The 22,474-nt window shown below is 53.5% G+C and overlaps 2 protein-coding genes across 3 annotated transcripts in view; one reads left to right on the top strand and one right to left on the bottom strand.

The window, feature by feature from the left end:
• Positions 1-22,474, bottom strand: part of CUNH7orf50 (chromosome unknown C7orf50 homolog) — a 101,906-nt gene that overhangs the window by 18,852 nt on the left and 60,580 nt on the right. The window lies entirely within an intron of this gene.
• Gpr146 (G protein-coupled receptor 146) lies at positions 5,432-20,967 on the top strand. 2 transcript variants are annotated; one of them, XM_041648315.1, is made up of 2 exons: positions 5,432-5,541; positions 17,177-20,967. In XM_041648315.1, the coding sequence occupies exon 2, from the start codon at positions 17,202-17,204 to the stop codon at positions 18,201-18,203; it is 1,002 nt and encodes a 333-aa protein (XP_041504249.1). In that variant the 5' UTR covers positions 5,432-5,541; positions 17,177-17,201; the 3' UTR covers positions 18,204-20,967. The 2 variants fall into 2 exon arrangements, with proteins under 2 accessions (XP_041504249.1, XP_041504250.1); XM_041648316.1 differs by having other exon boundaries at positions 5,444-5,541; positions 17,174-20,967.

Here is a 22,474-nt window from a genome sequence, read left to right as displayed (position 1 = left end):
GGGGAACTAAAGAGAGATGGCTTCGAGGAACAAGGGATGAGAGACGGCAGACTGACGGTGCTCAGAGTGCCAACGAGCTGCCACCCTGATGGGGCACACCCAAGGCCTGAGAACTGTTCTCACCAGCCGCTGCCATTGCTTTGGTGGCAGTGGCCGTCTGTCTTAAGGCTCTACTTCTGCGGTTGAACCAGTCATTTCAAACAGCTTTTTGGCTTCTGCGGCTCAGTGGAGATTGGGTGCTCCACTGCCCACTGGAAGCTTTTGTTTTTCTTTTAGTGTGTGGATGTATGGGCAGTGTGTCTGTGTATGTGTCCTTGTGTAGGTCTGAGATTGACAGCTGGAGTCTCAGATTGCTCTCCATCCTATTATCTGAGTCAGGATCCCTCACTGGGGCCTAGAGCTCATCAACATGAGTCAGCTAGTCGTCAGCTAGCCCAGCTTGCTCTGGAGATCCCATCTCCACCTTCTGAAAGCTGGAATTACATACAGGTCATGAACACCGGGCACCTAGAGGGTGATGGGGATCTGAACTCGGGTCCTCACACTTGTACAACAAGCACTTTATCCACTGAGCCATCTCCCCAGCCCCCTGTCAGCCTTAGCAGTGGCACAGCACCCACAATGGCACAGCACCAGGGGAGCAGTGAGCCTGTCCCTCAGCTGAATCTGTTTATACAGCTAGAGAAGGGCACTGGCCCTAATCACAGCAAACCTGACTTGCAATGAGTCTTCTATTTGCACCAATCACAGGCAAGGATCTTTTTGTTTTGTTTTGTTTTTTGACACAGGGTTTCTCTGTAGCTTTGGAGCCTGTCCTGGAACTAGCTCTTGTAGACCAGTCTAGCTTCGAACTTACAGAAATCCACCTGTCTCTGCCTCACGAGTACTGGTGTTAAAGGTGTGCATCACCACAGCCCGGCTGGCAGTGACTCCAAAAATCATAACACTAATAACATTAACGATAAATTCTTTTTTTTGTTTGTTTTTTTTTTTGTTTTTTTCGAGACAGGGTTTCTCTGTGGTTTTGGAGCCTGTCCTGGAACTAGCTCTGTAGACCAGGCTGGCCTCGAACTCCCAGAGATCCGCCTGCCTCTGCCTCCCAAGTGCTGGGATTAAAGGCGTGCGCCACCATCGCCCGGCAACGATAAATTCTTTAAGCCAGTAAGATGTTCATTTCCCTGTAAACTATAAACTAGCAAAGACGCGGGGGGGGGGGGGGGGGGAAGGCAATGTGACTCCCTAACTGGCAGCTGCTGGGCTCACCCTTGCTTGCCAAGCTGCCGCGAACAAAGTGATGTCAGTCAGATGGACCCAGCGACTGACCCTAAAGGCAGCACCTACTGCTTTTAAGATTAACTCTCAAACGATAGAAGCTGCCCAGCAGTGGTGGCACACACCTTTAATCCCAGCTCTTGGGAGGCAAAGGCAGGCAGATCTCTGAGTTTGAGGTCAGCCTGGTCTACAGGAGAGCCAGGGCTACACAGCGAAATCCTGTCTCGAAAACCAAACAACAACAACAGTTGGAAGCTGATTGGTCCAGGCTCCTGAAGGCTTGCACTAGACTTTTTGCTATCACAAGCCTAAGTAAATTTGAGATGCCTCTGTAACCATTTGCACTTAAGCAAGCCAGAGGGAAGGCACTCCTCCTGGGTTTATTTAGCAGAGGAACTGCTGGACCTACCTTGAAAGATGCGTGCCTGTTAGCTGGGCAGGCGGTGGTGGTGCGTGCCTTTAATCCCAGCACTCGAGAGGTAGATCTCTGTAAGTTCAACACCAGCCTGGTCTACAAGAGCTAGTTCCAGGACAGGCTCCAAAGCTTCACAGAAACCCTGTCTCCAACCCCCCCCCCAAAAAAAGAAAGAAATAAAAAGAAAAAAAAGACCTTAATTTCTAACAAGAGGTAGGCTCCTGCCTCACCTCACTAGGGTCAACCCAGAAAATCAACTAGACCATCCCTGTCGTGCATGAAGTCCAGCACAGGAGTGTTTCCTACACCGTTTTATGGGTACTCGATGGCTCTGAAGGCTCCACTTTCTTCCAGGACAAAGTGTTGAAGGGGGGTCAGCCTTCATCCCCGTGTGGTTTTCATCGCCTGCTGTCCTTTTCCTGCTCTGCTCTCAGCTTGAACGTTCCCTGTCACTCAGTGCCATGAATGGCCATGAGTGACAGAGGCTCAGGCAACAAAGGTGACCCTCTGACAGAGGCACACAGTGGCAAATGGGAGCTAGAGGTATCATAGCCCTCAGGTGAGGAGACAGTGCAGATGGTGGCGCTGCTTCTCTTTATCCCCTACCTAGTCAGCAGTGAGAATGGCCTGAGTAGCCCTGTCTGCTTGGGAACAGTATCTCCTGCACACAGACCACGAGAGGACAGGCCGGGGGTGAAGACAGACACATACATCTCTATTTTTAGCACCTGCCAGCCGAAAAACCACCTCCTTCTGCTTCCCCTCTCTCCAGCTGCCACTGCTTATTCCTACAGCGATCTCTGGGGTCAGAATTTCCAGGTCCATAACCAGCAGGGCTCTGGTAGGCTTGTCCTAGTGCAGAGCTCCCACAGCCTCAGGCTAGAGAGGGGGAGGGAGAGGCTATGGGAAGCAGGGCTCCCAGGGCTACAGGAGAAAGGCTTGCTGTATCTTGGCAGGACCCCAGGGCTGGTTGCTTGCGCCATACACGCAGGCAAATGCCTGCTGTTCCTGGAGTCTCCTCCAGAGCCTTCGGAACTGCTCACATGCCTGTGACTAGGGCTCTAGAGGACACTTGGTCAGGGCAGATGCTCTGTTAGCCACTAGTCCCGGCTACTCCAGCTTGTGTCCAGCAGAAGAGCCCAGCATGGTCTTCGGAGTGTATGAACTGTGTCACTGCATGCCAGGCTCTCTCTGCCAAGAGCAACTAAAAACGACATGGGATCATCTTGAGGCCAGAAGGCTTAGATAGATATGGTTGGAGATGCAGTCTGTCCCTTCTCGCGTTACTAGTGGGAGATCTGCTTCCATGGGGGGACAGAAAAGCCCTGGTGGGTGGCCAGGGAGGTAGAATCTGATGAGAAGGAATAGGAAGGGTACCAGGAAGGGGCACGGGCACCTGTGCTGACAAAGATGAGACCTGTGGCTGTCCATGCAGAAACCACAACTTTGAGTGAACTCAGACCACCTGCCCCACCCCTGCTCAACTCCTCCAGCTTTGCTTATTTGGTTGATCACAGTCAGGACGATCACAAAATCAAGGCTAGCCTGGGCTATATAGCAAGATGGTCCCCCCCCCCAAAGAGTCCCTAATACACTAGGCCCTTGGTGGCATTACAATATATTATCTCTACAAACAAAATATTTATTTATTGAGAGAAGGCCTAATGTCGCTCAAGTTAGGTTTAAAATTGCTCTATAGGCAAGGCTGGTCTTGAGTTCTCTCGATCCTCCTGCCTCCTAAGTGCTGGGATCACAGGCATCCACAACCACACTTGGTTTAAATCGTGCTGTCCTGGGACCAACCTAGGTTTATGAATGTTAGGTAAGCTTCTACCAACTTAGCTACATCTTAGCCCCCATCAAAAACTAATAAACTAACTTAAAAAGATTCCCTCCCCTGGTCAATGTGTCCCCTGGAATCTAATCTACCCAACAATGCACAAACGCACAAGAGAACGTAGAGAAAAGGGGGAACCAGCTGCTGTCTGGTGAGGGTGGATTAAATCCAGCACTACCCCAAACCCCAGAAAGACCAAATGAGAAGTCTTGGGAAACAGGGCCACTCTCAGGTTCCTGCCCAGCAGTCCTAAGTGCCCTTGTTGTGGAATGCGGTTGATCTTATCGACTGCCACTCCAGAACAGCCAGGAAGACCTGCCAAGTCCCAAGAATGTGGCCTGGGAAGGGAAGTTCCGGCGTTTCCATGGTGCTTGGCCTTAGCAGGGCACTGGGCTGCAGCATGCAATGAGACTCGTGATCATAGCGTACATATCACGAAGGCGGCCTGAGCAGGGGCTGTGCCTAACCCTTAGGAGGCCAACCTCTGGTGATTTTCACACATGGACCCCAGAGCAGGAGGACAGACAATGCTGCACACACCCCACCACACCCGAACTGTCTAGCTTGGGGCCCAGCCTATACGATGGGAGTCAGAGGGAGGCTGCAGCCCTCTGCCATGGTCTTCCCGCCTGGATTCTCCTGTAGCAATGCCTTCACTTTGAACGTCTGTACTGTGGTTCCTGTACTGCACTTCCTGTCCTGCAGAGTGGACACCCAGTGGGCCCTCTGTGCTAGGGGCTCAGTTAACCCACGGCACTCCTTAGTTGTGAACAAAAGCCTCACAGGTACCCTCTGCTAGGCCCCTGGAGGCCCGATGCTCTGGAGATGGGTAATACAGCCCAGGCTCCGACCAGGAATCTTGAGGGTTTAGGCTATTTATTTATTGCTTTGTTTTTGTATGTGTGCCTATGGGGGTCAGAGGTCAATCTTAGTGTCATTCCTCGGGTGTTGTCCACCTTGTTATTATAAAACTGGGTTTTTGTTTTTGGGTGGTGGGGTGTTGGCCTAAAACAGTAAGTAAGATAGGCTGGTCAGCTGGCCAAGGGGCCCTAGGGATCTGCCTGCCACCTCCCCAGTACTGGGATCACAAGCCTTTTTGACATGGGTTACCAGGGTGCAAACATAGGCCCTGAAATGGGCTATTACTCCAAGGCCCTCCCTCCCTCTTTAACAGTCTTGCTTTATAATCCCAGTTGGCCCAGAATTTGCTGTGTAAACCAGATCAGCCTTGAATTTACGGCAGGACTCCTTGCTCCTGCCTTGAGTGTTGAGGAAATTGATGGGCACCACCATGTCCAGGTGGGCTGTCTCTTGTGTGTGTATTTTTTGTTATTGATTGTTTGTTTTTAAGACAAAAATCTCACATATCCCAGGACATGTGGCCAAGGATGGCTTTGAACTTCTGATCCTTCCAGTTCTACCTCGAGTTCTGGGATTCCATGTATGCGCCACTATCTCTGGCTTATGTGGTGCTGAGGAAGAAACGCGGGGCTTCCTGAACTCAGGCAAATACTCTAAAGAAAACGTCCACACATCCAGAGTGTGAGGCCAAATCATGGCATAGTAAATGGCATCCTTCCGCCTTCACGTTGGACAGCAGCTACACAGTGGGTCAGGCTGCTTTCCCGCGATCGCATCGCTTAGGCCCCTAGGGCCTGGGAGTCACGGGTCGGGTGGTGGAAGCCACAAACTTGGAAGGGGGCAGGTGCGCGGCCCGCCTGAGTTATGGCGACCAGGGCTGGCCACGGAGACTGTCCAGTCGGACTGGGGGCGGGGACTACGGGGAAATAAGCGGCCGCGCCAGGAAAAGGGAGTGGCCACAGGAGCTGTCGGTCGGGAGAGGGGGCGGGGCCTGACGGCGTTGCTCTGCGGGCGGGACCACGCCAGCGGCCCCCGGGGGAGGGACGGGGTCACGTGTGTACACAGCCCCCGCGGCGTGCGCGCCGAGAGCTCCGCGGTCTCCTGCGAGCCCAGCTGCCCGCCAGTGGCCGGTGCGCGGGCCGCTGCCCAGCGAGCGGTGAGTGGGGCCCGGGCGGGGAGCCCCGAGAGCTCCGTCCTGGGTGGGAGGGGACCGCGCTGGGCTGCGCTGGGCTGCACTGGGCGAGCGCCAGGGGCCGGCGCGCGGTCCTGATCCCCTGGCGCGCGGCAGATCTGCTGCCCGCGACGGGCTCTCCTGGGACTCTATGGTTACCTCTGCGTCCCTAAGAGCATACAGATAGCGGAACTGGCGCCGTCTGCCCTGGACAGTCACCAGGTATGAGAGGCAACGCCAGAAACTAGAAACCCCAGGTGAAGGATGAGGTCTGCAGGCATGCCGACTAGGGCTTACTTGGTACCCGCTGTCCGGAACAGCACCTGCCACTTCAGCGCGCCCCGTCTGTGATTACGCACTTGAGAGCTGCTATCCTGCTCATGTCCTGACCCAGCAGCCGGACATTTGTATCCACCCCCACATCCACGCATGTATCAGAGGCAATTGATGACCTGGGGACAAGCTAGCTTTAAAGAACTGTAAATTAATACCATTGAAATGGCTCTGACCATGTCCCAACGCCGCTCATGCATAAGGGGACTAGATACTATCGCTGAGAGTGCAAAGAGACACTATTAATAATTACACTAAGGCTATGAAGAACTACCTACCACAAGGTCCAGATTTCCAATCCAGAACCTCTGGTGTCTTCCAGGGTACAATGTGTCAGGGTAGACTTGGTGTGGATTCATGAGCAAGAGGAGACTATACACCCAGAGCTTATGTGAGGGCATATGGGGATTTAGGTCAGGAGGTGTAGGCTGAGCAGATCTAATGGTGGTGGAGAAATGAATGGTAAATGCCAAGTTGGGGGGAAATGCCTGTGTGGCTCACAGGCTGGAAGAGGGGCTTGCTGCTCTCTGGGCTTTCTCTCCTCACCTGTGATGTCCTTTGGAATTCTGAAGTGGTAATGATTCCCTCCTTTAGTGCCCCAAACATACTGAGATGCACACCAAAGCCGTGCCTCTGGGGAGTAGAACACAGGTCTACAGAGTAAGTGCTCTGACTGAATTTTCTGTCTTCCCTAAACTGCCTTAGTTCCTTCCTCTTGCCTGCAGGCTCTTAGGTTCCCTACAGCCAAAGCTGGGCTTTCACTAACCTACAAGTCTGGCCAGCACTGGGTCACATCGATCCCTAGGCTCTCAAAGGCCCAGTACTCTAATACTCCTGAAGCTCCACAGAGCAGAGGGGACTAAGTTTGCAGAGAGAAGCTGTAAGTTTTCTGTCTCGTTTGAGATGTTGCTGACAGAGCCCCCGTACCCAAAGACAAAGCAGAGGGCCAGAGTGACATGGAGCTGGCAACCTGTGCACCCCAGTGCTCACCCTGCGGCCCCTTTCATACCAACAGGATTGGCTAGGAGTTTCCCCATCTGCATTAGGACCAAAGCACACCCAGCCAGCAACTGTTGTGACCAGACCTGTGACAGGACGGTAAAAATAGCCAGCAGAGCCAGATAAGATCTGTGGCTTCCAGCGCTTCCTGCAGGTGGAGCCACAGCAGATAGAAGCTGGAGGCTATGGGAGCCCACATGGGGTGTGTGCCTACCCAGTGACTGAAATGGAAAATCTATCTGTGCGAGTTTGCTCCTTGCAGTTCTCAGAATGCCTCTTATTTATGTTTCTATTGTTTCTTTCCCCCATCTTGTGTCTGAGAAGGCCTCAAACCTTGTTAGTCAGGGAAAGAAGGCCAAGTTATGGAGTAAATCGAGAGCAAAAGCATGAGTTCCATCTTGCTCCAGGGGAGACACAGCCCAGGGTCCCATGTAGGCACCCTGCGTGCTCTGAGGCAGGGGTGGTTTGGTCCCAACCTATCTATCCCCCATGCAGCTTCCTGCAGCTGGCAGGAGGCGGGCTCCTCTGCATAAATAAATACAGGGTGGTATTTATGCTGCTGTATTTATGCATCTCAGGCAGGCTGCCTGGTCCAAGTTTGAGCCTCTCTAAACAGAGAGAGATAGGGTGCTGTGCTGAATGCATTTGAGGCTGGCTGCTTGGCCCATGCGCCTTCCTCTGCATTGTGAACTGTGAAAAGCAAAAAGCTATGAGAATCAAAACCACTCATGTACGTCATTTGGCTTTCTTATCACATGCCAGGAAGGTGCAGGGGTGGCTACGGGAATTAGCCTGCGCAATCCGTGTGCGCAGAAAGCCTGCCGCAGCCCCTGCCTTCCTGAGCAAGGAGTTCCTACAGTGGAGCGTTGTTTACCAAGGCTTCCGGTCACTACTGCAAAGGGAGATAAACATCTAGAAGACATTTTTGAAGCACTTTGTTTTCAGACATGCAACTAAAGTTGAGCATCTCCTGGTGCACAGCAGGCCACTTGATAACAAAATAACCCACCAAGCCTACAGCAGCTGAAGGCCCGCTGTCATCGTTCATATAGAGCTCTGAATGTCGAAGGAGCTAGGGCATGACCACAGTCCTGTACTGGGGGCACCATGTCCAGGTCTGCTGTCCTTAACGTCTATATATCTCCAGCCAGGCACTGGGGCACAGCAGAGAAGCTGCCCCATTGGGGAGATGGTCTCATCCAGTGCCTGGCTGAGGAGGATCAGAGAGGTGTCCCCGAAGGTGCACTCAAAGACATACCAGATGAGCAGGGAGCAAGGTCTTTAGATGCACGGATGGGCTGATCTATATGGACACCTGTGAACCAAGGGGCTGTGCCCTTCAAAGACAGAAGGGGATATGAGATCCCTTGGAACAAGAGTTTCAGAGGTTGTAAACCAACACACGGGTGCCAGGAATTGAACCCAGGTCCTCTGGAAGAGCAGTCAGTACTCTGATCCCTTGAGCCACCTCTTCAGCCCCTAATGGGCACAGGTGTAACAGTTAAAACACGATCCTATAAACAGAATGGGGCACTGCTCCGAGTCCTAATGATTAGATCTGTGAGATGTCTCATCTCTATTTCTTTCTTTCTTTTTTTTCCTGGATTTTTTTGAGACCCTAGGTAGGCCAGGACCTGTAATGAAAAAGAGTGGGTTTTGTTTTTTCTTTTCTCTCTCTCTCTTTTGGATATTGGGGATGAAGGTAGGCAAAGTGGTTCCTGCCAAGCCACCCTCAGCCCCACGACCTCCTGCTAAGCCACACCTTCCAGCCCTCTTTTTACTTTAAGGCAGGGTCTCTCAAAGTTGCCCACTCTGGTCTTACATTACTGTGTAACCCAGACTGACTTTGAACTTGGGATCTTCCTACCCCAGCCTCCCGAGTAGGGAGGATACCAGACTTGTGCCATGGCACCTGGTAGAAAAATGGTGCTGAACTGTGGGGCAGTGGGCGACAGAGATGCCCAGCAGAGGATGGGGTTGCCTGATTAGTAGGTAAGGAATGAAATACAAAATGTGAATGAGTTTGCTCCAGCCACATGGGAACAGGAAGCCCCTTCTGGGCCTGGGCCTGCCAGCATTGCCAGTCTCTTCTAGGGGCTGCTGCCTCTAGCTACTTCTGGCCACTCATGGTTGTAGGAGATCACTATTTTTCACTCAGTCTGGTCATTTTGTTGCTAGAGAAATTCCCTAGTAATAACCTAATTTAGATCCCATGGACTCTCAGATTAAGACATACAGAAAAGACGACAGCGTCTCACCTTGAAACGCTTTCACCTTCAGCCTGAGAATGGATTCTCGTCCTTAGCGACTGTGACCCCGAGCAGGGTCACTGCTGTGCTTGTACTACGCAGGGAGCCCCATGAGGGGTCCACTGCAAGACGCAGAACTTCAAGAACTTCAAGTTAAGAACAGAACACCCCTCTTCGCGCCCCCCCCCCCCGTAACTACTTCCCTTCCCAATTCCACATTCCCTGGAAAGTTGTGAATACAAGCCAGCAAAGCCAATTATTTACCCTGTGGTTTAATATTAGAGTAACACCAGGAAGCTCCCTGTGCCATCCCCAAGCCCAAGCAGACTACATTTGCAAAGCTTCTGCCACATGTGGCCATGTCCCCAGAGTGAATTCTGGAAGGCCTTTCTTGACATTTGCTTTGGTAGCCGCACTCCCCACCCCTGAGGAAGGCTCCCGTGCAGTGTGTCCCTTGAGCCCACGTGCTTTCCTGCCCAGCCTCCCTCCGTTTTCCTCTTCCCAAGTGTCAGTTGACAGAATCTGAGCGAAAGGTCACAGACCAGCTTCTGTTGCTCTCATGACAGCCAGGGAAAGGACTAGATTTCTTAGCAAGCACAGGGCACCCTCGATTCTTTATCTCCTCTTCCCCCCTCCACCACACACTCACATGCTTGGGAGGAGTTTCCTAATCTAAACCTGGGGAAACTGAGGGACAGGGTGGCAACAACCTGCCTAACCAGAGGGGCATAAGGGCTGGCACGAAAGTCTCAGCCCCTGTGCCTGTCTGTCACAGGAAGACGGTTGAGTGTCCCAAGAGCCTCACTACCCCCATGTCCAGGCCACACCCACATTTTCACACGCCTTCCTGCAGTGCAGCATACATCAGGCCAGGGATCTAATCAGTGTCTGTAAGTAAGGATGCTATTCAGGGCTTGGCACAATGACTCATGCCTGTGATCCCAGCATGCAGGAGGCTGAGGCAAGAGCAGCAGGAGTTCAAGGCAGGCCTGACCTTCAGAGTGAAACCCTGTTTAAACAAACAAATAATAACAACAAAACCTCAACCCTTTATTTAGGGGTAATACAACCGTGCCTGAAACACCCTGATGTGGTATGTTAGGGACGCAGAAGCCCTGGGCTCCCTGTAGGGACAGTAGTGCCCCTTGTGCACCTGTTTCTATCCCATTTTATCACTCAGGCCCAGTGGCCACTGCCAACTTAGCCCTGGCATAGTTAAGGAAAGGAGCAGCAACACTGTTGGTTCCCCGATGCTCAGGACCCCAGATCCTCTGGTCCGTAGCGTATGACCCTGCTGTTCATCACGGGTGCCACAGGGTGGGCTGGGCAGTGGAGCAAACACCACAGGGTGCTGTTCCACTCAGTCCTGTCTGCACCCAGCTCTGAACAGGACCTGGTGATTGGCAGTAGTACCACAGAGTGCCCTGATCAATTGCCTTGAGATTGTCCGAGGGTGAGCCAGACATACTGGACACACTTGGAATCCAAGTACTCAGGCAGCGGAAGCAGGAGGATCACAATTTGAGGCCAGCCTGGGCTATCTAGTGAAACCCTTGTCTCAACAAAACCCAAGACCCCAGAGTTATATGCTCAGGGCCCAAAGTGAGGTGGGAACTCCCAGCCTGGATAGACACTTCTTAGGAACTCAAGTCAACAGAGGAGATCTGTGTTCTTGCTAAAGATTCCATCTTCCAGGTCTCCATGGGCTGGCCAGAATGGGGGAGATAACGGGGCTGCAGGAAGACATCTCTGCCTCCCACCCTTGAGGGCACTGGACAGGAAGGGCTGTTCAGCAGGAGGCCCACAGCTAAGTCCTCAGAAACTCAAGGGTGGTGTCTGAGGAAAGAGAGCCACCACCTAGGTGCCCACTGGCCTGCTCAGCTCCAAGTACTAATTAGGCCTCACCTCACCCGGATGGAGGCGGCGCTCATTACATGGCCTTTCTGTCAGACTTGAAGGGTGATGAACAGGTTGGCTGAGGTCATCTCGGAGTCAGCAAGGCGGCTTGGGCAGGAAATAGGAATGCAGAGCCCCAAGTTCCTCCCTGGTGGCTATTCTGAGCTGCCACCCTGGCTGGGGTGAGGGACTGTCTTTGCACCCATTGTCTTTCCCTCCGGTCTTCTAGCAACACCTAGCTCAGGCCCCAAGCAAATTTCAGTGCCATCTGGACTTGTCACACACTGGAGCGCCTCCCACCACCTTGGTCCCGATGCCTGGTCTGGTCCTTGCTCTGCTCTCAGCCCTCTGTGACATCTGTGCCCTGCTCTTCCCTTTGCTACATTGTGGGACAGATGAGGAGAGACGGGGAAGACAGCAGGCTGCGGGCTCCAGCTGAGTGAGGACCATCTCTGTCCTACACACAGCAGATGTGCCCCATGCTCAGTGAGGCTGGCCTCCTCGCCTTCTCCTTCATCCTCTGCTGACTTCACATGCTGGAACCTTAAGAGCTTTCAACTGAGGTGGTGCTTCTGTTGCTAGTCTCATGGTGTGCACGCTTGAGAGAGAGAGACAGAGACAGAGAAAAGACAGGAATGTGAAAGCCAGAGATCATCATCCGGTGTTGTCTTCTCCATTTTATTTTTGAAGACAGGTTCACTTCTCACTGATTCATCTAGACTGGCTAGCCTGCAAGCTCTGGGGATCTGCTTGGCTCTGCCTCCCCAGTGCTAGGGTTACAGATGTATAGAGTCACCCCTAGCCTGCTATATAGATCCTGGAGGTCCGATCCTCATGTCTGCACGCAAGTGCTTTAGCAACTGATCCATTCCACCCCCTTACTCTTTTATGGATGTAATTAAGAAAACAAAAGCAAGTATGAAAGAGGGCAGGTGAATCACTATATCATTAATGAATTTGTTAATGAACTGACTGCAGTCCTCTTGGGTAGCCTAAGGCCTGTGTGGCCCTAGCTCCTTTGCTCTCTTAGACAAGGTTCCCCTGCTGGGGTGAGGAGATGGCCAAAATGAGGGACACGCTGGCCTACTATATAAGGGTGCCCAGAGAAGATGGGAGTGAGCGTGGACCTGGTGTTGGCCGGATTCTGAGGGTTAGTGGGCAGCACCATGGCCATGTGGAGAGGGAGGGAGAGGGTGTGGGCTGGGGCTGCCACGGTATCCTCTGGGGGTACTTTTACAGGAAGACACATTTGGACTCAGTGGAGCCTGAAACTAACTTAACAGGCCAGCTGTGGGGAGGCTAGGCCTTCAGACACAGGGAGGGCAGAAGAGACCAAGCACCCTTCTGATGGTGTGGGGGCCACTCATTGGTGGCAAGGTTGGGCTATGAGTATGAGGAGCTTGTGGCTGTCCAGTCAGGATTTGACAAGCAGGAGGAATGACAGAGCACTGAACAGGAGACAGGGTCAGGGGCTGGCCTGGCCTGAGAGGTGTGACCTGGTACTATGTCTGAGGGATGTGGGAATCAAAGGAAACCTGGGTAGAAATGGCAGGAATTGTGGGGGAGGGTTCCGGGGATGGTTCCGCGGAAGGAAGGCAAGAGAGACAAGTGAGGAAGGTGGTGCTGGGAAAGATGGCTGAGAGGTGATGGGCTGGTGGGCAGTGCTTTTTGACTGGAGGGAATGAATGTCTTCTCCCTGGTGGCAGCAGTTGGCGGGGCTCCAGAAGCTGGGTCATGAATGAACACTGCACTCTCGCAGGCAGAGAGTGACGGACACCTGCCGGGCTTCCATGTCTGCTGTCCCCACGTTGCTGCATGGGGTGGCACCTCCCTGGAACTTCCCTGACACTGTCAGGTACAGACTGCACCTCTGTGGAGACCATCAGATTTCTCCCCAGCCTCCCTGGTTTGTGAGCCAGTTTCTCAGGAAGGAAATTACCAGATGGCCTGGCTGACTGGAAAGACAGCCTAGCCCAGGTCAGAGGGTAGAAACCAAATCATTGTTCACTGGCTACAGGAAGTCCATCTTCTCTAGCAGCAAGGAGAACAGGAAGGAAGTGGCGATGTAGGGAGATAGGAACCCTGAGAGGCCTGTGAACACATCCACACCCACACGCCATGGAGGTCAGCCTCCCTGATCCCCTTCTGTGGCTAAGGAATGTATTTGGCTGAGGCCCCTGAACTCACTGAGACACTAGTGTTAGGTGCCCACAGCCCCAACAGGTGGAGCCCCACTGTAGGGTGCCCCAAGGGGAACTGCCTAGATTTGAGGTCCACATGGCCAGAGCTCTACAGCCAAGTACAGGGACCGGCTGTGGTTCTGGGGCCTTGCCTGCTGCGTCCACCTGTCATTAGGCCATACCCAGCTGTTCCTCCCCAAGCCGCAGCCTACACCTTAAGGTGGGAGGGACACTCTCAGGGTGGCCACAGGGACATTCCCAGGGCAACGAAAATGGGACGCAGGCTCTAGTGACACACTCTGTCAGACCTACACCCCTAACATGGGTGTCGCAGCCCACACAGTCACTCTGCTTTTGGGATCTCCCTGCTAAGAGGAGGGACCTCCTGGGATCAACATCGTAGTAGCAAGCAGCAAAGAATATCACTTTCAGAAGATAAATGAAAGCAACCATTCTGTGTTTTTTTTTTTATCTGAAATAAAAGTTCTGACGAGTAAGACTATTTTGAACAGCAGTTAAACCTAGGTTCTGGATGAAGCTTATCAGCTGCTCGGCACCCACAAGCTGGCCAGAAACACACCCTCTGCAGTGCATCCAGGTTGGATAAACGGTGCCGTGCAGCTCTCAGACCTAGGGGCCAGTCCATGGCAGGCAGTGTGTGAACACTGAGTGAATTCTAACCTGACTCTTCCACACGATGCTTCCCCTGGAGCCCAGATGCTCGCCTAGTGCAGGCCCTAAGCCCTACCTCCTGCTCCACTTCTTACTGCAGGTCAATTAGCAGTCTGGGCAGCTGCTGTACCCACCAGGCTGCATGGGGGCACAGCGGGGCAAGCAGTCCTGCCAGGAACAGCACTCTGTAGCCAAAGAGTAGGTCCCGTCTGCTCCTGTGGCCCCCAGCAGGTCACATGCATGTACATCTGGAAATGCATGTGTGGGAGGCTACAGACCCCCCTACCCCAGCTCCAATGCTTTCCATTCTAAGCCTGCCCCGTGCTGCTGCTGTGCCTTCAAAGAGCCTTGTGTGTCCCTGGGCCTGCAGTGAACACAGCCAGCATCTCTATGGCAGAGTCTCAGTGGGGCCCAACTATTTTGTCCTCAGTTCTACAGACAAACGTCTGTTCAGTTCATTTCCTCAAGAGAAAAGGGAACTTAGGACTGAACTAAACTAAGCTCTGGGTCTCAGGACCTGAGCTGCCTGTACCCAACCTGCAGGCCCTACCCAGGGGCTGGATGCTCTGTGGGATGGATGCAGAGGCCGTGAGCACACTTGATCTGGAGGGCAGACTGTCCAAGTGCCGCCTCCCCTCTCGAAACCAGCTGTAAACACAGATAGGGAGGGGCCTCCACGCCTGCCAAGGGAGGCAGCGACCGTGTGAGTAATTGACTCAAGGAAAACAAGTGCAGCAGGAGTGTGCGCCACGCTCACGCGCATCGCTGGCTGCTGCAGAGAGGCTGGGATTCCCGAGACACGGGCCCTGGCTCTGCCATGCTGCCTGCTGCTGGCCTCTGGAGGGACTTGTGATACAGGTAGGAGCCTGGTGGCTGTCACTCGCTGCTACTGGCTGAGTGGGGCTGAGGATGAGCAGGCCAGGGATGGCAGCCCCATGGGAGGAGAGAACTGATGGCCTGCCACTAGTGAGAGTCTCACAGACATGGAGGGACAGAACAGGACCCGAGTTCCTGGACAGATTTACTCAAATAAGAGTGCTGTAGATGTAGGATCTGAGTGAGCTGGAGGGCATGGTCCCTGTCATCAGTGGTGGGGAGCTTGTTCTCATCAGAGGACCCGTGGGCTCTCATAGCCTCTGTTCCATTTGAGGAAGGAGAGTTGAAAGGGGACCAGGTGGAGAATATCCATAAAGCCTGGGTCCATAAGGCTACACAAGACCAGTCAGCAGGAACATGGCTGTGGGCTGGTGACCAGAAGAGGACAGAACACTCACTAATATCAGCCACAGTGGCCACAGAATACCCACTGTTCCCTGGAGACTGTGGAGCTGTGGTCTGGTGGATAAGATTCCAATAATTTGTGGTCTGTTCAGCCACCACTGGCCTCCAAAGCCAGGCAGCCAGGAAGAGCCAGTGTGCCCGGAAACTGGGCCTTCCGTGCTGAGTGTGCAGGGAGGTAGGTGCTGCAGAACAGAAGGAGCAGCAAAGGAGACCCTGCAGAGTGACTGGTATAACAGAGGAGCTACAAAGAGGTACCTTCACGAGGGTAGTGCTGGGGTACACCAACCCGCAGTAGCCACTTTCTAGCCCCCCTCCCATGAAGTAGCAGGCAGGGGGGTCATCCAGTGAAACCCATGTCTGGTGGAGGATACAGCAAGCATTTGTCCTTGAAGGAAGGCAGAGTCACTTAGCACTTCCCAGGACGCCACTCCATGGCCTTGCTTTTTGTTCATCCACTGTCCTAGCTGCTGGGAGCACAGGCTAGGACTACAGTGTCCTTACTCAGTGGCCTCTCATGTGCATCCGAATGAGGGTCCCAGCATTACTTGCTGAGCTGAACCCTGCGTGCCTGACCTGGGGAGGAAGAGGGTACAAACTGATGTCCAGAAAGGCACAGTGCACCTGGCATCAGAATGATGGCTACCATTGGAACAGACCATAGCGTGGGTCTCTCCATTTTCTTCCAGATGAGCCTCCCCATCCCACCGGTGCCTGCTGCCAGCCTGTGCACCTGTAGTGTCCCTCATTTCAGGACCCGCCACTCAATGCCCTGACCCATAGCACAGTCAGTACACTCCTGTACGCTGTGTCGAGCAAGTGGAGACCAGTGCTTGGGTGGCACAGGTCCCTCCCAGTGGGGGCCTAAGGTTGGCAGGACCATCGCCAACACCAGCAGCCTGGCTTCCTAGCTGTGTCCCCTGCACTCTGGGAAATGGGAATGTTTGCTTCCATGTCTGTTCAGATGCTTTCTCTTTTTTGGTTGTGTGGGCAGGAGGTCTGGTTGGGCCGAAGTACAGTTTGAATGTAAGGTTTCGTCTAAAGAGCTGCATGTCCCTGAGAACAAGTAAAGAGGAATGCTCTCTGTAGATGCACTTGCCAAACTCTTGTTCAGTTACATCAGGATTAACTGGACAGACTGCAACACGGGCTCTATGCTGCCCCATAGGTCAGTGACCCTGGGGGAGGGAAAGGAATGCCTGGGCTCACCCAGGCCTCCCACGTCTCCCAGCATTGGTGGATTTGGGTGCCCACAAACCCAGCAAGCCTCAAGAGTTAACTACAAAAAGGGGCAGCCCGTTTGAGGAAAATTATGTGGGCACAATGGAGCATCCACGCTAGGCCCCCAGGCGTCATCAGCCTCAGAGGCGCCTGGGCCTCCGGTTGCTACACAGCTCCAGGGCAGTAGCTTTTCCAGGCCCTGCTCACAGGGTACAGCGCGGGGACTACAGGTGCACAACACTCATATCTCACATTTGCTCACGTGTGCTCGTGCTGGGGGACACCTAATACTGTGCACCACCCATATGTTCTCCTGCGCCCCTCCCCGCACCAGGCAGATGTGTGTCCCAGATGACAGGCTGTGCTTGTCTTGTACACACGAGAGTGGGTGGGGATAGCCATCAGGTGAGGACGGTGGTTGGGGCAGCCCAGCACAGGATGTGGTTTGAGGTTATGCGGGTTCTGTCCCCAAAAAGCCCCCAGTGCCAAAGGCAGCAGGAGTTCTGATGGTGGTGAGAAGCCCAAGGCACAGCTGGTGTGGCCACGGCACAGGAGGGCACGTGTACCATGCTTCTAAAGGCTTCTGCTCAAGAGTCTGGCAGGTCACCTGGAACTCTGATTCCCTTCAGAAATGGTCCAGGAGTCTCACCATGGCTATGAATGTCCCTGAAGTCTCAGAGGCCTGGCTCCAGCAGCCTGGCCTGGAGCCTCCTGCTTGCAGACACACACACACCCCTACATATGCAGGAGGGTGCTTCCTGGAGTCTAACTCTGTTCCTTCTCTCTCAGCAGAGCTGTGAAGCTGGGGTGAGCTGCCATGTGGAGCTGTGGCCCACTCAACAGCACAGCGTGGGGCGAGGAGCCACTGTGCCGGAACCTGCGCCTGGGGCTCTGGGTCCTCTCGCTTCTCTACCTGGGAGCAGGTGTCCCTGTGGGCTTGGGCTACAATGCCCTGCTGGTGCTGGCCAACCTGACCAGTAAGAACAGCATGACTATGCCAGATGTGTACTTCGTGAACATGGCTGTGGCCGGGCTGGTGCTCACAGCATTGGCACCTGCATACCTGCTGGGCCCCGCCCACTCCAGGTGGGCCCTGTGGAGCCTCAGCAGCGAGGCCCATGTGACACTGCTCATCCTGTTCAATGTGGCTTCCCTGGTGATCATGTATTCGACTGCCCTGCTGAGCCTTGACTACTACATCGAACGTGCCCTGCCACGTACCTACATGGCCAGTGTGTACAACACCCGGCACGTGTGTGGCTTCGTCTGGGGTGGGGCCATGCTCACCAGCTTCTCCTCTCTGCTGTTCTACATCTGCAGCCATGTGTCTTCTCGCATCGCTGAGTGTGCCCGGATGCAGAACACGGAGGCTGCGGACGCTATCCTGGTGCTCATCGGCTATGTGGTGCCAGGCCTGGCTGTGTTGTATGCGCTGGCACTCATCTCAAGGATTGGGAAGGAAGACACGCCCCTGGACCAGGACACCAGCAGGCTGGACCCCTCGGTGCATAGGCTGCTGGTGGCCACCGTGTGCACACAGTTTGGGCTCTGGACGCCTTACTACCTGAGCCTGGGGCACACAGTGCTGGCCTCACGGGGGAGGACCACAGAGGGGCACTATCTGGGCATCCTGCAGGTTGCTAAGGACTTGGCCAAGTTCTTGGCCTTCTCAAGCAGCTCCGTGACGCCGTTGCTCTACCGTTACATCAACAAAGCCTTCCCCAGCAAGCTCCGACGGCTGGTGAAGAGAATACAGTGTGGGCACCGGCACTGCCCCCCTGACCCTGTGGGGATCCAGCAGGTGATGGCACAGGCGTAGCTCGCCCCTCCCTGGTCTTGGTCCCAGGAGAGGACTTGACCACAAGGAACACTAGATCCACCTGATGCACGGCACTTTGTTCACCAAGCACGGCGCTGCCACCCTGAGAGGCGTGCTGAGAACAGAATGGCACGGGGGGCATGTCTCTGACATGTTCCGTGTGCTCCCCTAGGCCAGTCTTGGTTTGACGCTGCCTTGTGGAAAGAGGCAGTGCCTTGTGCTAACCGGCTGCTTCTAACTAACCTCCCCGCCTTCCCCGCAAGGTGTGTGCCTTTCTCCCAGGGACATCTTCAAGGTCCACGTCCTCAAAAGCAGGTTGACCTTTGGCCTCCCTGGTATTTGGGCTTTCTAAATGAAGTGATGAAATCTAAAGCCAGTATTTATACTTCACATTGACACAATACTTGATTCTCCTCTCTCTCTCTTTTTTATTAAATAAAAAGAAGTGTTAGAAAAATGCCTAGTATTAAGATAAAAACAGTACAAGGGAACATGGCTATCGCTGGTACCGGTGTTACAGCTTGAGGACAAGACAGTGCCTGTCAGGCCTGAGCTGCTGGACCTTTCTCCAGCCACACATACCTGGCTACCTCTCTCCTAGAGAACTGATGTTAGAACAGGCCCGTCCTTCCAGGGCCTCAACACGTGCACATCAGAGAACGGAAGAAAGTACTCTCTCCTTAGTGCAGAAACCGGAAGACCCCAGGACAGAGATCTAGATGTGGTAAAGTATTAGCCAGGCAGGATGGTAGGAGGCCAGGCGCCCCAAGATGACCAGGGACTGGCATCCAGGTTAAGGGCCCTGCCTGGCTGGTTTCACACAGCTGTGGGGTGGTACAGGCTGAGGCTCACCTTCCACAGGTGTCTGGGTCCAGGCCTCACCCACATGCCTCTGGGGCCTTGTGTTTGGTAATTAACTACTCTAACACGTGGGCATGAAAAGAATTCCCGCCACCCCCATCCCATCACCATCACCACCCCATTCTCTAGGGTTACATTGCAAGCCCACAACTCCCTGCTCCCCAGTTCTAGCAATCTCCTCCATATGATCGTCTAACCTGCCTGTCTCTGCAGAAGGCGGGTGTGATCCATATTCAATGGCCTTCCTACATGGCCCTGAGGCTGTCCTAGCTGCTTGGGAACTCCAGCTAAGAGTAAGTTTAGTTTTATCTATGCAAACTGCATCTCCTCAGATGGTGAGTGCCAGAGTTAATCTGCCTTAAGGAGAATTACTAAGGTGCAGGAGGTCCTTAGCCCTAGCTGTGATCACTGGGCACGCTCTGTGGGGCCTAGTTCTCAAGAGTAAACCACAAGGCTGGGTTAGACAACAGTCTCAGAATTGCTTCTGGCTGTAAAGTGTTGCTTTGAGGTCTTTAAAATGGCAAGCCGAGCTTTCCCTGTCTTCCCGATGCACAGCTGAACGGAGGTTCTGAGGCTGCCAGGGTCCCAGCCCACAGCCACACCGACCACCTTAATGCTTGCTGGCTGAGGAAACAAGAACCCTCACCATGAAGGGTCTAGCAGGGCCTAGCCCGCAGGCCAACTGTAGTTCTCCTAGGGTGAAAGCAAGCCCAGGGGCCAAGGTCAGGGCAAGCAAAGTCAGCCTAAGCTTTGTGGGTCATAGGGGAAACAGAATCCAGATGGGCGGGGCTGTTCATGAGGTCGGTGTCCAGCTTAAAGCAGTCATTGCCCTTGGGGACCATTTTACACCCTTTGGGCCAGGTAGAAGTTCTGAGAGGGGCAGACCCCAGGTCCAGGAAGGGCTCTGTGTCCTGGACTCCTTCACCCCAGTCATCCCCAAGCACAAGGTGGGGAGAGGCCCAAGTGTTCCTTTGTTGCATTTTCTCAGTGGCCCTAGGGACAAACTGCCCATGTTTTAGGGGACCCTTGAGGGACTAGAATCCAGGACCCTGTGACTGGCATCAACTGTCTAGCCACTTGTCCTGCAGGGACAGCTCAGTGCACACCCAGCTGTCTGCTTGGGTGGAGCTGCACATGGCTAGAATAGTGGCCATCTGCAGTGCAGATATTCGCTGTAGAGACCCCTAGTGTGATGCGCTCTCCCACCCGGGATCCTATTCCCACCACCTGCCTCCTCGTCCCAGTCCAACCACTGCCACCCAAGCACCACACAGCCATCGGTGCTCTGACGTCTGCTGTCTGTGAGCCTGTGCTGAGTTCATCTTGGGAGCCCCCAGTGTCTGCATCCCAATTCCTTCTCCCAAAGTAGGAAAGAAGGAACCTAACCACATAGAGGTTGCTGCAACAGCCGTGCATGCACACAGTGCTTTCTCGCATGCGTTTAAGATGCCAGGCAGGACACGCAGTTCCCCAAGGATCGCTAATTTGGCTGTCAACACTTCTTGATGGTTATAATTTACGATGAATGCTCTTATTTTCATTAACTCACAAGAAAGCCTGCGGTGTGTCGTTACTTAGGATTCCAGAAAGTGACCTTTCTCTTTGATTTCCTTCACGATGTCACATGACATGACGTGGGAAACCGGAGCCAGTGCTCTTTGGGGGCAGATATACCCAGGAACCAACAGACACCTGTTCTTTAGAGAAAGCATTCGGCAAAGGGCAACCCAGGGACAAGATGATAAACTGCATGTCTACTTCTCGGGAAGATGGGGGCTTTCCCATTCCTGACCGACGGGATCCACCTCAGCGGCTGGATCCATTTGCCAAATTCTGTGACTGTGAAAAAGAAACTACTGATGAGATTCTCACATCTGAATACTATTAAATTATTTAACACTCATCACCCTGGTTCCTTTTTTTTTTTTTTTTTAAATGGTGGGGAGAAATCGAACACCAGGGCTTTGCACCAGCGTGGTAAGCACTGCAGGCAGGCCCAATGTCTGGATCCCTAAAACATGCATTTCTAGGGGTATGTGAGGTGTATCAGGAATCAGAAAACAGTCCCTCAACACTGGCTGTTTCTGGGCTGGAGATGTAGTTCAGCGCTGGAGGGCCTACCTAGCACACACGAAGCCCTGGGTCTGGTCTCCAGCACCTGTGTGACCCTGGTGTAGGGATGCACACTTGCAATCCCATCATTTGGGAGGTCAAAGGAGTTCAAAGTTGGCTACAGAACTGAGTTTGAGCCCAGCTACAGGAGACCGTGTCTCAGGAGAAAGGAGATTGCTCAGGGCAGGAAAGATAGCTCGGTAATTATAAGAACACTGGCTGTAATCCAGCTGTGGTGGCACACACCTTTAATCTCAGCACTGGGAGACAGAAGCAGGTGGACCTCATAGTTCAAAGCCAGTCCAGACTACAGAGTGAGTTCCAGGACACCCAGGGCTACACTGAGAAATCTTGTCTTGGAAAAACAACAACACTGGCTGTTTTTCCTGAGGACCTGGGTTTAGTCCCCTGGACTGACATGGTGGCTCACAACCACCTATATCTCCAGTTTCAGAGTAACTAATACATCCTTCTGGCCTCTGTAGGCACACATTACACATGAATAAATAACACCCTCTTGCTTTAAAAGGCTGTTTCCACTCAATATAAATAACATTTTTAGCTTACTCTGTAGTTTGTCTAAGAATTACATGAAGCTGATAAGCCAAGCGTTACTCAAATGCCACATGCCCTGTGGTTGCTGCAGATCAGCAAGCCTTAGGGGTGACAGAGGGAACTTGAACCTATCACTCCGCCAGCCACAGGTTAGCAAGGGAAAGGCGACACCCATGCACTGTCCTACTTCTTCCCCAAATGTCACCCATCTTTAGGGACAGACTGAGGGTATGCTCATGGCCTAGCAGCTCTCCTGGAGCTCCTGGAACACGTGGGAGGTCTGTCCCAGCAGCAGCAGCTGACCCTACTTTGCACGTGGGGCTGGGCGATAAGTGAACAAGTGACAACCTGGGAACGATGTTTACAGAGGAGAGCTGGTGCTGTCAGTAAAGAGCACACAGCCTGGACTATGCTGTGAGCTTGCTGGATCCTGCTGCGTGCATGTGTGAATGAACGTGCATCGGGGTGTGCTTTTCCTGGCGCTCTTATGCTGCAGTCGGCATCAGCAAAATCAAGAGCTGAGGGCAGGGAGTCCAATGCAGTGGGTCCAACTTAACTTGAGGCCAGGTCACCCTGTTTAGAGGACCTCTATAGTCCTCTCCATGTTTGGGCACGCCAGGGTAGTGCAAGGACTGGACTAGAGCAGTGAATCTCCCGGGCCTCCTACACTGTTAGAGTATGACTCAGGGGCCCTGAGAGATACCCTACTGAGTCCCTCAGGTAATGGGGAAGATTCTTCAACT

The sequence above is a fragment of the Microtus oregoni genome, unplaced genomic scaffold (assembly GCF_018167655.1).
Source record: "Microtus oregoni isolate MIOR12 unplaced genomic scaffold, Mior012 000003F_ref0000135, whole genome shotgun sequence".
Classification (NCBI taxonomy): Eukaryota; Metazoa; Chordata; class Mammalia; order Rodentia; family Cricetidae; genus Microtus; species Microtus oregoni.
This window is presented reverse-complemented; position numbering and strand designations above follow the sequence as displayed.

Excerpts from the sequence above, each read along its gene's own strand:
- Gpr146 (XM_041648315.1), top strand. The coding sequence starts at position 17,202 with ATGTGGAGCTGTGGCCCACTCAACAGCACAGCGTGGGGCGAGGAGCCA.